Raw genomic sequence first — 14,715 nt, 5'->3', positions numbered from 1 at the left:
AAAGCAAATGCCCTGCAATTCTACATTTAATGCCAGGGGCGGGTGGAAAGCTAGTTTACTGCAATGCTATCGGAGTGTCTCAAACATAACGAAATCCATTGGGGCCCCATGCCATGACAAAATAACTTTTATAAATGCAATTTCGTTTTTTTCCCCTGACTGTTTAGCTTTTATTTTAATGATTGTTAGTTCTCAGATCTTATTTAAAAATATATCGGTCCATTTATCTTTTCTACATATTTTATCTGGTTTTAGTTGTTTAAGTTTACACTGAAAACATTTACCATCCCAAATGTTTTTTTCCAAAATAAAATGTATAGAGCGCTGTGAAAAGGTATTATCCCCCTTTCAAATGTTCTCTACTTTTGCATATTTTTGATACTGAATGTTATCAAATCAAAAGTTAATATTGGATAAAGGGAACCTGAGTGAACAAATAACACAATGACATACTTATTTAATTTATTTAATAAACAAAGTTATCCAACACCCAATGCCCCTGTGTGAAAAAGTAATTGCCCCCTTACACTCAATAACTGGTTGTGCCACCTTTAGCTGCAATGACTCCAACCAAACGCTTTGTGTAGTTGTTGATCAGTCTCTCACGTCGCTGTGGAGGAATTTTGGCCCACTCTTCCATGCAGAACTGCTTAAACTCAGCGACATTTGTGGGTTTTCAAGCATTAACTGCTCATTTCAAGTCCTGCCACAACATCTCAATTGGGATTAGGACTAGGCCATTCCAAAACTTCAAATGTGTTGCTTTTTAGCCATTTTCGTGTAGACTTGATTGTGTGTTTTGGATCATTGTCTTGCTGCATGACCCAGCTGTGCTTTAGCTTCAGCTCACAGACTGTTGGCCTGACATTCTCTTATAGGATTCTCTAATACAGAGCAGAATTAATGCTTCCTTATTTTAAGTCGTCTAGGTCCTGAGGAAGCCAACCATCACACTACCACCACCATGCTTGACCGTTGTTACTGTGGAATGCACTGTTTGATTTTCGCCAGGCATAATGGGACCCATGCCATCCAAAAAAGTTATACTTTTGACTCATCGGTCCATAGAGTATTCTTCCAAGTATCTTGATGATCATCCAGGTGCTTCCAGGTGCTTTAAAAAAAATCTATGTTGTTTGATATGAATTACTATTTGTTGTGGCTAATGTTAGCAAGGCTAGGTGTTAGGGGTTAAGGTTAGTGTTAGGATGCTTTGTTATTGTTTCGACTGTTGATTGCCCCTTTAAGGTATTTTTGTTGTAATTCGAATTGAATACCACGTCAATTCTCCACTTCAAAAGTGATGTCAATAATTTAATAGGAATTTCTATTTTAATTGGCCCCAACCCTGGATGCAAATAACATTGCCATGAACATGGTATTTGAACTTTGTTCAACCTGAACACTACTGTAGTTCCATGAAACACCATTACTAGTTAATCATTTTTTTTTAATTGATAATCTTTAATAGCTCACACGATAGGTAAACATTCCAAAGAACACTGCCATGAAAAGCCATTCATATCTGGAATTTGAACACACATCAAATCAGTTCTATGGAACACCATTACCAGCTAACAGTTGTTTTGAAATTGCAATTTTATTGTAGCTGACAGTATAAAAGTGCTCCTCTTTCTCCAGATGAACAGAACCTGCAGAACTTACCAGTGATTCACATTAACAGGTAAGTCCTCAATCCATGTACATTACGGAATAAACTGTTTACTTTGCTGTTAAGCTGTTTTTCAGAGAATCCTGGATGTTTCTAGCATTATTGCCCTCTGATTGTTACAGTACCTTGTTTTTAGGAGAACATCACCACCACCATGGCAATGTTGACCATATCTCTGCTGCTCTGTGCTGCCGTTGCTCTGAGTGGAGCAACAGGTAAGACACACAGCAAACCAAGAATATATACTTTAGTTCACACTTTACAACATTCTTTACAAAACACTCCTTTCCTGTCGATCCCTGTAACTCCAGCTAGTTGAAGTTTTTGTTGTCCAGGTGCTGAGGCCCCAGCTTCACTCTTTTTTGTTTTCCAGTTCTTGTTTCAGAGCCGTTGCTAGAGAAAAACACTGAGCAAACTGGAGACAAACACTCAGAAAAGTGTGTGCCTAGTTAGCTGCACTTGTTTTGAATTTGGCCAGTACGATAGTAGCTTTTTCACACTACTGAGTCGAGTCGGACTGCACTGGGCTGGCCTGGTTACATATCCACCATAGTTGCTGGAACTGTGCTGGGAAAGGCAATGTGAAAATAAAATATCTGAGCCAGCACATTACAGTTCGGGTCAGAAAAGGGTATAGAACAGTCCCATGAACTTTGCAAAGGCAGCTTTGATTTCATGTGTTTTCTTGTCTTTAACTGCATCCTCTATAGAGTCCCTTGAGAAAACAATGGTCTTTGAGCAGGCTTTGCATTTGGGTAATTGTAGTTTTTAATCTCTGTCCATGAAATTTGTCAGAAAATTTATCTGCAGTACTACTAGGTAGACACCTCTCACAGGTTGATGATTCTACTAATCAGAATAACAGTTGTGTGCAGGAACGTTTGTTTGTGAACAACATTACTATGACTTGTCCATTTGAATTCCTGCCTGTCTGTCCTTCCAGGAGCTAAGGGGGCAGAGGAGGGAGTAGTGCCAGCAGAGACCAGGAACCAATGCCCCACAGGCTGGTTCCAATTTGGATCGCGCTGCTTCATGTTCGTCGAGACTGCAAGGTCATGGCCCCTAGCAGAGGTATTATGGTTACTCTCTACTGTGAATTAAAGGGAAAGTTAAATTGAAATCAACTCGATTATTTGGTTTGAAGTTACCCTTAAAGGTGATTTGGCCTAATTTTTTAAATAGGCGCCGCATGTGTCATGTAAAATATTGAACCCCCCCTTGAAGTTATTGTTTCATTGGAATTTTCTTTAAGTGTGGCATATTTATTGATATACACTGCTCAAAAAAATAAAGGGAACACTAAAATAACACATCCTAGATCTGAATGAATGAAATAATCTTATTAAATACTTTTTTCTTTACATAGTTGAATGTGCTGACAACAAAATCACACAAAAATAATCAATGGAAATCCAATTTATCAACCCATGGAGGTCTAGATTTGGAGTCACACTCAAAATTAAAGTGGAAAACCACACTACAGGCTGATCCAACTTTGATGTAATGTCCTTAAAACAAGTCAAAATGAGGCTCAGTAGTGTGTATGGCCTGCACGTGCCTGTATGACCTCCCTACAACGCCTGGGCATGCTCCTGATGAGGTGGCGGATGGTCTCCTGAGGGATCTCCTCCCAGACCTGGACTAAAGCATCCGCCAACTCCTGGACAGTCTGTGGTGCAACCTGGCGTTGGTGGATGGAACGAGACATGATGTCCCAGATGTGCTCAATTGGATTCAGGTCTGGGGAACGGGCGGGCCAGTCCATAGCATCAATGCCTTCCTCTTGCAGGAACTGCTGACACACTCCAGCCACATGAGGTCTAGCATTGTCTTGCATTAGGAGGAACCCAGGGCCAACCGCACCAGCATATAGTCTCACAAGGGGTCTGAGGATCTCATCTCGGTACCTAATGGATGTCAGGCTACCTCTGGTGAGCACATGGAGGGCTGTGCGGCCCCCCAAAGAAATGCCACCCCACACCATGACTGACCCACCGCCAAACCGGTCATACTGGAGGATGTTGCAGGCAGCAGAACGTTCTCCACGGCGTCTCCAGACTGTCACGTCTGTCACATGTGCTCAGTGTGAACCTGCTTTCATCTGTGAAGAGCACAGGGCACCAGTGGCGAATTTGCCAATCTTGGTGTTCTCTGGCAAACGCCAAACGTCCTGCACGGTGTTGGGCTGTAAGCACAACCCCCACCTGTGGACGTCGGGCCCTCATACCACCCTCATGGAGTCTGTTTCTGACCGTTTGAGCAGACACATGCACATTTGTGGCCTGCTGGAGGTCATTTTGCAGGGCTCTGGCAGTGCTCCTCCTTGCACAAAGGCGGAGGTAGCGGTCCTGCTGCTGGGTTGTTGCCCTCCTACGGCCTCCTCCACGTCTCCTGATGTACTGGCCTGTCTCCTGGTAGCGCCTCCATGCTCTGGACACTACGCTGACAGACACAGCAAACCTTCTTGCCACAGCTCGCATTGATGTGCCATCCTGGATGAGCTGCACTACATGAGCCACTTGTGTGGGTTGTAGACTCCGTCTCATGCTACCACTAGAGTGGAAGCACCGCCAGCATTCAAAAGTGACCAAAACATCAGCCAGGAAGCATAGGAACTGAGAAGTGGTCACCACCTGCAGAACAACTCCTTTATTGGGGGTGTCTTGCTAATTGCCTATAATTTCCACCTGTTGTCTATTCCATTTGCACAACAGCATGTGAAATTTATTGTCAATCAGTGTTGCTTCCTAAGTGGACAGTTTGATTTCACAGAAGTGTGATTGACTTGGAGTTACATTGTGTTGTTTAAGTGTTCCCTTTATTTTTTTTAGCAGTATATTTATATTAATTAAGGCCTACTGTATATTGGAACCCGCAGGACATTGGTTAAGACAGAGATAATGTAATATCTGGAAGAGCATTTTTAAAAGAGCATTAATTGCAATGGACAAGATTTGATTGTGAGAGTCCAGAAGATAAGTTATCACAGACTGGACTACTGATTAATACTTACATTATGGAATGTCTTTGTCCCTGTCTACCTCTCACTGTAGCGCCACTGTGTGTCCCTTGGAGCAAACCTGGCGTCTGTGCATAGCTCTGCGGATGATCAATTTCTACAGGCAATTGCGGGGTGCAAGACTGGCGCTTTCTCAACTACCTGGATTGGAGGATTTGATGCTGTTCAGGTGGAGTATACTCACAGATCAGTAATATCTTTGGTATACTCATCAATTTCTCAAGGGTCACTGATAAAATCAGACCTAGGTTTGGAAGATCTTATAGATGTAGTCAACAACAACAAAAAAGGTCACTGCAGTATCTATTGGCATACTATTATAATAATAATAATAACATGGGATATCTTTGATACTGAGACCTCACTTCTTCACCACAGGACAGGCTATGGTTTTGGAGTGACGGCTCCGAATTTGATTACCAGAACTGGGCGAAAGGAGAGCCCAATAATAGCGGTGGCAGAGAGCCATGTATAGTGATCAACTGGGGAGGTACAGTAGGCCCTGTTTCATTCACTGATCCATTCATCAAATAAAGATGACACACACACACCACAAACACACTATTCTATTGTTGTGTGAACACCTGAGATTATTTGAGAGGTCATTTCTGTTCCATGTTTCCTTTTAAGACGAATACCGCTGGAACGATATAAAATGTGGAAACAGCTTTCCCTCGGTGTGCTCCAAAAGAATCTGTGAAATCCAGAAAAACTGAAACCAAAAATGCTACTCCATAGTGCCAACATCCAAATGAACACTCTTTATGGTAAAGTCAAATATTCAGTAAAGATGATTTGTACTGGTTTCGTTGTTTATTGTCAATAAAACGGGTGTAGACATTGTGTTTTCTCTTATGAGTCATTATTAAACATGAATGATACTGCTATAATTGTAATAGGATTCTTAAAAGTACAGTCTAGGATCTCAGAGTTTGTTCAAAGAATCATACAAACAATTTCAGGATAAATACAAGGTGAGATAGCCACCAGCTAGCTATTAGTAGCTGCACGTCAGGACAACCAATTTTAGCAGTTTGCATGAAAAGAGCAGAAACATGGCAACCTAATTCAAATGGGTTTCAAAAAAGAGAAGAAGTACTGGGTCATTTATTCATCCAGTCTGGAAATTCCACGAGACTGCGATGAGCCAGCCTTCAGAAAATTCAACCGAACACTTGATACCAAATGTAAAACTCCTGGTGCTGTTAGAGCAAACGCCTTGATTGCTTTGCAAAACTATCCAGTAACCCAGAAAGTTAAGGAGATTCTGAAAGAGGCATGAAAAATAACCATGTGGATAGATGGATGGAGCAAGAAAGGACTGATTGCTTCGTTTATGGGCATAGCCTGCTTCTATCACCCCACCTCCATCAAGGAAATTGAGCAAGTTGAGGAGACTAAACTGCTCGGTGTAACCGTGGATTGTAAACTGTCATGGTCAAAACGTATTGATGCAATGGTAGGCAAGGTGGGCAGAGGTCTGTCCGTAATAAAGCGCTGCTCTGCTTTCTTGACAAGGCTATCAACAAAACAAGTCCTACAGGCCCTAGTTTTGTCGCACCTGGACTACTGCCCAGTCCAGTGGAGGCTCCGTACAAGAACAATGGGAGTACCATCCTCCTCAGTGAAATTTCATAAAAATAGTGAAACTTAAAAAGGTTATCCTTTTTAGATTATACTATACTAAATACATTCATATGTCACCAAATAATTGATTAAAACACATTGTTTTGCAATGAAGGTCTATAGCAACAGTACTCTCTGGGGTAGCACCATGGTGTAGCCGGAGGACAGCTAATTTCTGTCCTCCTCTGGCTACATTGACTTCAATACAAAACCTAGGAGGCTCGTAGGCCTCAACCCCTTCAATAGACGTACATGGTAATTATGACCACTTCGTCAAAGCTTTTGCAGTATGAACAGACATGTCGTCCATCCAATCATAGGATTAGAATTAGAGAATGAACCTAGTGTGTTGTATTCGGGTTGTGCCGAATACAGGGGACGGAAGAGGTAGATTATAAATTGTTTTCTTGGTTTTAGAACTTTATTTTTGTTTCCAGTTAGTGCAATTTATTTCAATTTGCCTTGCTAACTTCAGTAGCAGTAACTAGCTAGCTACCAGCTCAAGTGTGCAGTTTTCGCCAACGCTACCGAAAATGTTGTTGACTTTTTGTTTAAGAACCCCTTTCATTCTCTGGGGTACTCGGAAAAGGTGCGAATTAAAACTGATGGTCAACCTCTGCCTGAGATCAGTTTCATGAAGAAGGATGAAAAGGTGAGGGCGTTCAATACCAACTGGTATCAAATGTATAGCTGGTTAACAGGGAGCCTTTCATCAAGCCGCCTGCATTGCTGGCCTTGCCTGCTTTTTGGAAAGTCTGAGCCTTGGGCGAAAGGGGGGTACAGTGACCTGAAGTACATTGATCGTTCAGCTAAATGCCAAAACAAAAGCAGGGAGCATATAAATGCCGACATCAGATTTAAGCTTCTGGGAAAAAGCTGAATCAATCATGACGAAGGTCTGCGTATTCAAACCGCGCAACACAACGGGAAAGTAAGAAGAAACAGGGATGTTCTCAAGCTGCATATCAACACCACTGCGTTTTGGGTCATGCAATAATTGGCTATTAGAGGACATGACACAAGGGCAACTACAAGGAGCTTGCGGCGGTAATAGTGCGTTATGATGCTTTACTTGCTGAACATATTGAACTTTCGACTGTGTTTTCTGGGATTTCGAAATCAATTCAGAATGATTTGATAGTTTCCATCGCATCATCCATTAAAAGGATCGGACTCTTTGAACAAAAACAAATTCTCCTAAAATGACATACCCAAATCTAAAAGTTAGATTACATAGAGAGGTTGACGCAGCGTATTTTTTTGTTGAGCGCACTCGAGTAGGCTTTCCACTTTACTCCAGTATTTATTTAGCAAAGATGATAACACATAATCAGACCCAAGCAAAAACTCATTCCATAAATGTTGCATCACCCTAGGCTACACCTAAGCATGAGAGATCTGACATGCTGTATGGGATGAAAACGAGACTATTTTTCAGTCTGATCAACTGTAGGTTACTATTAAGAGCAGCTGCATACAGCCTGTGCGCCCTGTTCATCTGGTCAGGGTAAACTAATTGGTAACGTTATGTGTTTATAGTCCATTTGTGTGTCAGGAGAAAATGTGAATGCGATCAAATGTGGTTTATATTCAAAATTGGGCTGGCTAGACTGCCTATACATTTTCAATCCAAAAGTATTAAGTGGAATTAATCAGTCAATATAATAGTGATGACAGATAAAAACATTTATAAAGCCTGTTGCATAGGCGTGCATGATGCAAACATGAATAAAGCAAGCTTAGCCCTGTGAGTTATACTGTCTATCAGTTGTCTCTGTGGCTGGGTAGAGGAAATCCCCCTCCTAATCTAGTCTAAATATAATTCATATGAACAAGTATAAGGTTGCTTCAGTTTGACAGGGTTTTCATCCCCCCCAGGGCCAGGAGTTTTTTAAAACCATGTGACCTGATTAGGAAAAACTGGTCCCATTATAGCCCTTATAAAACATTTTTACCACTGATTAATTACTGTCATACCTTATAGGGTCCAGAGTTTTCCTGGTTAGGTTAATTAACAGATAAGGAAAAACTCTGGGCCTCAGGGGGTAAAAATTGCCCCACCACTCTGGGACCTATGGTGCCACCAGCCTGCTTGCAGTTGTCAGTTATCGTCAGGTATGTGGATGATCAGGGCTTTATTCAGGAACGTTTCTTGGGCTACTTTGATGTGTCATGTGGGCGAGATGCGCAGTCTGTGTTTGACTTTATGAATTTTGAGATGTTTGAGTTTAACTTCATGGGGAAACTTGTAGTTCAAACCTAGGATGGCGCAGCTGTAATGGAATGTATCTGCTATTTGTATTTACAGCTAAGTCCCCTCCTGTTCCCTGATTTAAGAGGTGATGACCACTCCACTACCATTGTCAACTCTCTCCTGACATGAACTGAAGCCACGTCCCACGTGCCCGCTGATCCACTGGTAAATTGAATGTTTCCTCTCCAAGCACTGTGAGGACCCCTATCAGTTTTCTCTCATTCCTGTATGTAGAGTCAATCACATGCACAATCACGTGATTACACCTCAATGATTTTACTCCTTGCTTGGACTAACTCATTCTTAGCACTTTTGTCTAACTGTGTAGTGTGTTGTGTTATTGTTTTTTGTCTTCCCAGTCAGATCCTGTCCTGCACTGAAGTCAAGCCTCTGAACACCTCAACTCATGCCTCATACCCTCATTCAATCACTGCTGTGATCCCTTCCCAACACTGTGTAAGTAACCCATAATATTGTAATATAAATGTCTTTATTAAACGCTTTAGGTTAAAATAATTCGTCTTTGAGGATTTTTGAAACACACTTTGTCGTCTCCATGCATTCCGCGCCTATACCCTGGGTCTCCCATCCTCCTCAATTCTTCAAGTCACCAGCCTCCACTGGCCCAGTAATATGGTCAAGTGCCACAAAGAGGAAAATTACAGTTGACCCAGAACAGAGCGGCTGGCCCTTAAATGTACACGGAGAGCTCACATTAATAAGATGCATGTCAATCTCTCTTGGCGCAAAGAAGAGGAGAGATTAACTTCATCACTACTTGTATTTGTGAGAAGTATTGACATGTTGAAAGCACTAAGCTGTCTGTTTAAACGACTAGCACACAGCTCAGACACCCATGCATACCCCACAAGACATGCCACCAAAGGTCTCTTCACAGTCCCCAAGTCCAGAACAGTCTACGGGAAACATACAGTGCTATATAGAGCAATGACTACATGCAACTCTATTCCACATCAAGTAACTCATACAAGCAGTAAAATCAGCTAAAAAAAACCAGTTACAATTACACCTTATGGAACAGTGCGGGTTGTGAAGAGACACAGACACACGCCTAAGCATACACACTCTACATATGGATTTTGTATTGTAGATATGTTGTAGTAGAGTAGTGTGTAATAATGTGTTGTGAAATGTAATGTTTTATTGTATGTAATTGCCTTAATGTTGCTGGACACTTGGAAGAGTAGCAGCTGCCTTGGCATAATAACATACAAATACAAAAACAAGGCACAGCATGCATTGGTCAACAACCTCCATTAGATTTAGCATCCCCACACCGGAGAGGTAATTGACCGCACATTGAACACATGGGACATACCAGAGAAGATCCTACTCTTCGTAACTGACAACGGGCTGAACATAGTCAAGGCTATTACAGAATAGACAAGAGAATAAGTGTGATCAACAACAACCAGTGCTGGCTATAGCTTTGAACGGTGCGGCGGAAATGTCTGAATCTGAGTCGGACCTCGACGATTATTCTTATAAGGCTAGGCACCACACCCTCATTTTTTTCCCCCTTTATCATATCACAATCAACTATTACCAGTTGGATGTAGACACAAATATCATACTTTATTGTATTACAATGTTTCTGAAATATAAAAAATAAATGCAAATAAATTAATATCTCATTAAATATGTGCATATCGAGCAAGCCGATTTTTCTGGACACTGGATGAAGTCAGTCTATATTTTGGTTTAATTTTGTTAAGACACTCCAGGACCGAACTTGTCCAGAGAAGATAGTGGATAAATACTTTTTTTCATCTTTCTATCTGTTAAATACTAAAGACATGCATGTGAATAGCATTTTTGGTGCAACAGCGCCTCTTCAACCTCAGGAGGCTGAAGAAATTACATTTGTCTTGGCACCTAAGACCCTCACAAACTTTTACAGATGCGCAATTGATGGTATCCTGACGGCTTGTATCACCGCCTGGTACGGCAACTGCACCGCCCACACATCACCGGGGGCACACTGCATGCCCTCCAGGATACCTACAGCACTCAATGTCACAGGAAGGCCAAAAAGTTAATCAGACATCAACCACCCAAGCCACGGCCTGTTCACCCCGCTATCATCCAGAAGGCGAGGTCAGTACAGATGCATCAAAGCTGGGACCGAGAGACTGAAAAACAGCTTCTATCTCAAGGGCACCAGACTGTTAAATAGCCATCACTAGCCGGCTACCACCTGGTTACTCAACCCTGCACCTTAGAGGCTGCTGCCCTATGTACATAGACATGGAATCACTGGTCACTTTAATAATGGAACACTAGTCACTTTAATAATGTTTACATACTGTTTTAGTAATTTCATATGTATATACTGTATTTTAGTCAATGCCACTCCGACATTGCTCGTCCTAATATTTAGATATTTCTTGAAAATATTCTTTTACTTATAGATTTGTGTGTATTATTGTGAATTGTTAGATTATTACTGTACTGGTGGAGCTAGGAACACAAGCATTTCACTACACCCGCAATAACATCTGCTAAATATTTCTATGTGACCAATAAAATTTGACTTGATTTTATTTAATGTCAAGAATTTCTATTTTAGTTGGCCCCAACCCTGGATGCAAAACTATTCCAAATAACATTATCAGGAATATGGCATTTGAACTTTGTTCAACAGGATACTAGTTCCATGGAAAACCATCTACTAGGTAACCATTAATTTTTTTGATAATCTTTAATAGCTCACACGATAGGTAAACATTCCAAAGAACACTGCCATGAAAAGCCATTCATATCTGGAATTTGAACACACCTCAAATCAGTTCTATGGAACACCATTACCAGCTAACAGTTGTTTTGAAATGGCTATTTATTTGTAGTTGACAGTATAAAAGTGCTCCTCTTTCTCCAGATGAACAGAACCTGCAGAACTTACCAGTGATTCACATTAACAGGTAAGTCCTCAATCCATGTACATTACGTAATAAACTGTTTACTTTGCTGTTAAGCTGTTTTTCAGAGAATCCTGGATGTTTCTAGCATTATTGCCCTCTGATTGTTACAGTACCTTGTTTTTAGGAGAACATCACCACCACCATGGCAATGTTGACCATATCTCTGCTGCTCTGTGCTGCCGTTGCTCTGAATGGAGCAACAGGTAAGACACACAGCAAACCAAGAATATATACTTTAGTTCACACTTTACAACATTCTTTACAAAACACTCCTTTCCTGTCGATCCCTGTAACTCCAGCTAGTTGAAGTTTTTGTTGTCCAGGTGCTGAGGTCCCAGCTTCACTCTTTTTCGTGTACCAGTTTTAGGACTGTTCCAGGGCTTTGGTTTTGAGCAGGCTTTGCATCTGGGTAATTGTCATTTTGAAATCTCTGTCCATGAAACGTATGTCAGTAGATTAATCTGCAGTACTACTAGGTAGACACCTCTCACAGGTTGATGATTCTACTAATCAGAATAACAGTTGTGTGCAGGAGCGTTTGTTTGTGAACAACATTACTATGACTTGTGCATTTGAATTCCTGCCTGTCCTTCCAGGAGCTAAGGGGGCAGAGGAGGGAGTAGTGTCAGCAGAGACCAGGAACCAATGCCCCACAGGCTGGTTCCAATTTGGATCGCGCTGCTTCATGTTCGTCGAGACTGCAAGGTCATGGCCCCTAGCAGAGGTATTATGGTTACTCTCTACTGTGAATTAAAGGGAAAGTTAAATTGAAATCAAATCACTTATTTGGTTTGAGGTTACCCTTAAAGGTGATTTGGGACTGCATTTATATAGGGACTGCATGTGTCATGTAAAATACTGAATCTCCCCTTCAAGTTTTGTTTCATTGGAATTTTCTTTAAGCGTGGAATATTTATAGATATATTTACATTAAGGCCTACTGTATATTGAAACCTATAGGACATTGGTTAAGACAGAGATAATCTAATATCTCCTAGAGCATTTTTAAAAGAGCATTAATTGCGATGGACAATATTTGATTGTGAGAGTCCAGAAGATAAGTTATCACAGACTGGACTACTGACGAATACTTACATTATGAAATGTCTTTGTCCCTGTCTACCTCTCACTGTAGCGCCACTGTGTGTCCCTTGGAGCAAACCTGGCGTCTGTGCATAGCTCTGCGGATGATCAATTTCTACAGGAAGTGGTGGGGAGCAAGACTGGCGGTTTCTCAACTACCTGGATTGGAGGATTTGATGCTGTTCAGGTGGAGTATACTCACAGATCAGTAATATCTTTGGTATACTCATCAATATCTCAAGGGTCACTGATAAAATCAGACCTAGGTTTGGAAGATCTTATAGATGTAGTCAAAGACAAAAAAAGGTCACTGCAGTATCTATTGGCATACGATTATAATAATAATAATAACATGGGATATCTTTGATACTGAGACCTCACTTCTTCACCACAGGACAGGCTATGGTTTTGGAGTGACGGCTCCGAATTTGATTACCAGAACTGGGCGAAAGGAGAGCCCAATAATAGCGGTGGCAGAGAGCCATGTATAGTGATCAACTGGGGAGGTACAGTAGGCCCTGTTTCATTCACTGATCCATTCATCAAATAAAGATGACACACACACACCACAAACACACTATTCTATTGTTGTGTGAACACCTGAGATTATTTGAGAGGTCATTTCTGTTCCATGTTTCCTTTTAAGACGAATACCGCTGGAACGATATAAAATGTGGAAACAGCTTTCCCTCTGTGTGCTCCAAAAGAATCTGTGAAATCCAGAAAAACTGAAACTGAAACAAAAAATGCTACTCCATAGTGCCAACATCCAACTGAACAGTCTTTATGGTAAAGTCACATTTTTTGTAAAGATTATTTGTTTCTGTAAACTGTAAGTTTGAGTTAGTTGTTGTTCATAAATGTTGAGTAATGGTTTTGTTGTTTATTGTCAATAAAACGGGTGTAGACATTGTGTTTTCTCTTATAAGTCATTATTAAACATGAATGATACTGCCATAATTGTAATAGGATTCTTAAAGGTACAGTCTAGGATCTCAGAGTTTACTCAATGGTCATTTCAATTCTTGATATTTATCCGTTCATTCAAGGTTATTATAGTAAACAAAAACTGAAAATAAAAATTTAATTTGAATAAACAATTTAGTAAACTGAAATAAAATAATTAATAAAAACATTTAAAAAAATAATACAACTATTCTGAAACTATTGTCTTTGACTGCAAAATAAAATGAAAACCATCATAAATTTTCCTCCATTGGGCAAAAATCTAATGGGGTTTTCAAGCTTTTTCTCTAACAGGGATTTCCAGCTACTGAATCTGACAGGTAAATGCTGCCAGTAAATGGCAACGTTTCAAATAGGCTTAGCTTGTGCATCACTATCACTAGCTATCAGTAGCTAACAGGGAAGAAATCCGAGGGCGAGCTCCAAGTGTGAACCATAGGTGTGAACAATGGCGGCAGCAAAAGGAAACGTGCTGTATGGGATTGTTTTGAGTACGTTGCTGGAAAGGACAAAATCAAATGTATTGTAGTGTCAGGAGATGGCAGCATGTGGAACAGAGATGAAAGTGAAAACCCAACCAACTTAAAAGTTCATCTGAACAGCGCCCACAAAGAATCATACAAACAATTTCAGGATAAATCCAAGGCGAGATAGCCACCAGCTAGCTATTAGTAGCTGCTCGTCAACAGCAACCAGTAGCTGCACATCAGGGTAGCCGTGCTGCAAGCCCAGCTTCAGATGCAATCGTTAGGCAAGGGTCATTTAAGTGTAGGAAAGGATGAAACAGCATCTGTGCCACCAGTAAGTACAGATAGTAGCGTTAGTATAAATCCCCTCGCACGGTCCCCGCAGCCAGACAATTTTCTCAAGGCTTCTGGAATTAAATGCTGTCGGCATTAAATGCTGCTCAACCGGTGTCACTCATTCAGCCGACAGAAACTTTCAACCAGTTCTCCCCATTAAACAACGAGTCGGAGTCAGAGGCCCGAGCCTTCTCTGATCTCTCCACCCGTTACAGGGTCTGTGCCGCCGAAGCTTCCCACCATTAGCTCTGACAATTTGAAAACCCTAGTCATTGGCGACTCCATTACCCGCAGTATTAGACTTAAAATAATCATCCAGCAATCATACACTGTTTACCAGGGTGCGGGGC

At 41.1% G+C, this 14,715-nt stretch overlaps 2 protein-coding genes across 4 annotated transcripts; both read left to right on the top strand.

The window, feature by feature from the left end:
- The first annotated feature begins 1,505 nt into the window (after positions 1-1,505).
- Positions 1,506-5,534, top strand: LOC145864336 (ladderlectin). Of its 2 annotated transcripts, XM_082970008.1 has the most exons (7): positions 1,506-1,684; positions 1,809-1,887; positions 2,383-2,427; positions 2,616-2,743; positions 4,726-4,860; positions 5,070-5,181; positions 5,322-5,534. In XM_082970008.1, the coding sequence occupies exons 2-7, from the start codon at positions 1,827-1,829 to the stop codon at positions 5,405-5,407; spliced, it is 567 nt and encodes a 188-aa protein (XP_082826134.1). In that variant the 5' UTR covers positions 1,506-1,684; positions 1,809-1,826; the 3' UTR covers positions 5,408-5,534. The 2 variants fall into 2 exon arrangements, with proteins under 2 accessions (XP_082826134.1, XP_082826135.1); XM_082970009.1 differs by lacking the exon at positions 2,383-2,427 and having other exon boundaries at positions 1,512-1,684.
- A 5,778-nt stretch (positions 5,535-11,312) lies between these two features.
- ssl-2 (Lactose-binding lectin l-2) lies at positions 11,313-13,509 on the top strand. Of its 2 annotated transcripts, XM_082969944.1 has the most exons (7): positions 11,313-11,513; positions 11,638-11,716; positions 11,875-11,922; positions 12,110-12,237; positions 12,649-12,783; positions 12,991-13,102; positions 13,243-13,509. In XM_082969944.1, exons 2-7 carry the CDS (start codon positions 11,656-11,658, stop codon positions 13,326-13,328), a joined length of 570 nt encoding a protein of 189 aa, XP_082826070.1. In that variant the 5' UTR covers positions 11,313-11,513; positions 11,638-11,655; the 3' UTR covers positions 13,329-13,509. The 2 variants fall into 2 exon arrangements, with proteins under 2 accessions (XP_082826070.1, NP_001117041.3); NM_001123569.3 differs by lacking the exon at positions 11,875-11,922.
- The last annotated feature ends 1,206 nt before the right edge of the window (positions 13,510-14,715 follow it).

This window comes from Salmo salar, chromosome 27 (assembly GCF_965601325.2).
Source record: "Salmo salar chromosome 27, fSalSal1, whole genome shotgun sequence".
NCBI classification, from domain to species: Eukaryota; Metazoa; Chordata; class Actinopteri; order Salmoniformes; family Salmonidae; genus Salmo; species Salmo salar.
Note: the sequence above shows the minus strand (reverse complement) of the source record. Positions and strands in the feature narration are given on the sequence as shown.

What these genes read in the sequence shown, in the direction of transcription:
- ssl-2 (XM_082969944.1), top strand. Translation starts at nt 11,656, where the DNA reads ATGGCAATGTTGACCATATCTCTGCTGCTCTGTGCTGCCGTTGCTCTG. An exon ending in GAGGATTTGATGCTGTTCAG is followed by an intron (nt 12,784 to 12,990) that starts GTGGAGTATACT and finishes TCTTCACCACAG; the next exon opens with GACAGGCTATGGTTTTGGAG. An exon ending in TATAGTGATCAACTGGGGAG is followed by an intron (nt 13,103 to 13,242) that starts GTACAGTAGGCC and finishes TTTCCTTTTAAG; the next exon opens with ACGAATACCGCTGGAACGAT.
- LOC145864336 (XM_082970008.1), top strand. Translation starts at nt 1,827, where the DNA reads ATGGCAATGTTGACCATATCTCTGCTGCTCTGTGCTGCCGTTGCTCTG. An exon ending in TGCTCTGAGTGGAGCAACAG is followed by an intron (nt 1,888 to 2,382) that starts GTAAGACACACA and finishes CATCCTCTATAG; the next exon opens with AGTCCCTTGAGAAAACAATG. An exon ending in TGAGCAGGCTTTGCATTTGG is followed by an intron (nt 2,428 to 2,615) that starts GTAATTGTAGTT and finishes CTGTCCTTCCAG; the next exon opens with GAGCTAAGGGGGCAGAGGAG.